Source organism: Chiloscyllium plagiosum, chromosome 4 (genome assembly GCF_004010195.1).
Source record: "Chiloscyllium plagiosum isolate BGI_BamShark_2017 chromosome 4, ASM401019v2, whole genome shotgun sequence".
Classification (NCBI taxonomy): Eukaryota; Metazoa; Chordata; class Chondrichthyes; order Orectolobiformes; family Hemiscylliidae; genus Chiloscyllium; species Chiloscyllium plagiosum.
The window spans coordinates 1327697-1329205 of NC_057713.1; the positions used below are offsets into that span (position 1 = coordinate 1327697).

A 1509-nucleotide genomic window follows, 5' to 3' on the forward strand; every position below is an offset into this window, starting at 1 on the left:
CCGTGGGTGGGTGTGTGTGTGTGGGACTGTCCCCCAGGGAGGGTCAGTGTGTGTGTGGGACTGTCCCCCAGGGAGGGTCAGTGTGTGTGTGTGTGTGAGAGAGAGAGAGAGAGAGACAGTCGGGGAGAGACAGAAAGTCTGTGATCATCCTGAGAGCTGAACGTGGTGTTCAGTTTGAAGTTAATTTGAGAAGGTGTTGTGTGGTGTGTGTCCATGTCAGTGAGTGGCTGAGCGAGTGTTGTTGGCTGGCGCTGGTGTTTTGATGACCCTCTGACTGTGAGAGAGTTATTGGGTATGTGATGGTTCCTGTTGTATAGATGCGGAGAGTCTACGAAGGCCACTCAGCCTGCGGCCTGCTGTTCGAGTGACCAACACAGTCGTCCTACAGGAGACTGTCATCAGAGTTACTCATCCCTCGTTACAACGTGTTGTGGATCCCTGTCTCCCTGAGGCTCTCTCCTCACTCTCTGCCGTTTGGGAAGTGTCACCAATTCCTGTGGGACTCTCTCCGAGAGACACTCAGTCACAGGATGCCAATACGAAGGGGTCACGTCGCTCCCCAGAACACCTTCCTCGACACCATCATCCGCAAACTGGAGGGTCGCAGTAAGTGTCCGGGAACCGGGGGGACAGGGATCGGGGGGATGGATTGGGGAGCGTGGGGAGGGGGAAAGAGACCAGAGAGGGAGCACAGCGTAAAGACAGGGACTGTCAGAGAGAGAGGGAGAAGGGGCCAGCTATGTATCAAAAACAGAGCGAGACAGAGACCAACATTCACACTAAACCAAAACACACACAATACAAGATTGACCAAAAACAAAACCGCGACAGATTACAACACAAACCAAGTGTGGGACGGGCATTGGCAGAGGGTGAAGGAGGGGGAGAGAGAGAGAGAGAGAGAGAGAGAGAGACGTGAGCAGAGAGAAACAGAGAGTTAGTTTTTCTCTCATCTCTCTCTCCCTGCATCCCTCTTTCTCTCTCTCCCCTCCGTCTCTCTCTCTCTCCCTCTCTACACCCCCTCCCCCGGTCTCTATCCCCGTCTCTCTCTCTCTCTCTCTCTCTCCCTCCCTCTTTCCCTCTCTGTGTGCGGAGGGATGCTGGGTTGAGGGGAGTGGGTTGGGGGGGGCACAGTGAGGGAGCCTGCAGCAGCTGGTGAGAGAAATGCATTTCAGAATCAATACATAATCTGGAGCAAGCCCTCCCAGACCAGAGGATCGGAAGCTTGGGATTCCTGGGAACTGCACAGGGCATGGCTACACTCCATGGGAGCTGCAGTCAGACAGAGCGGAGCCAGGGGCTTACAGAGAGGAGCAGGCTCACTCAGTACTGACCCTCCGACAGTGCGGCACTCCCTCAGCACTGACCCTCCGACAGTGCAGCACTCCCTCAGCACTGACCCTCCGACAGTGCCCACTCCCTCAGCACTGACCCTCCGACAGTGCCCACTCCCTCAGCACTGACAATCCGACAGTGCCCACTCCCTCAGCACTGACCCTCCGACAGTGC

General features: G+C 56.1%; 1 protein-coding gene across 1 annotated transcript in view; it reads left to right on the forward strand.

The window, feature by feature from the left end:
• LOC122548788 (potassium voltage-gated channel subfamily H member 2-like) overlaps positions 1-1509 on the forward strand; it is a 58063-nt gene that overhangs the window by 1699 nt on the left and 54855 nt on the right. The window contains exon 2 of the mRNA XM_043687557.1: positions 318-606. Coding sequence (XP_043543492.1) covers positions 531-606 — 76 coding nt within the window. The 5' untranslated portion in view covers positions 318-530. The remainder of the gene's footprint in view (positions 1-317; positions 607-1509) is intronic.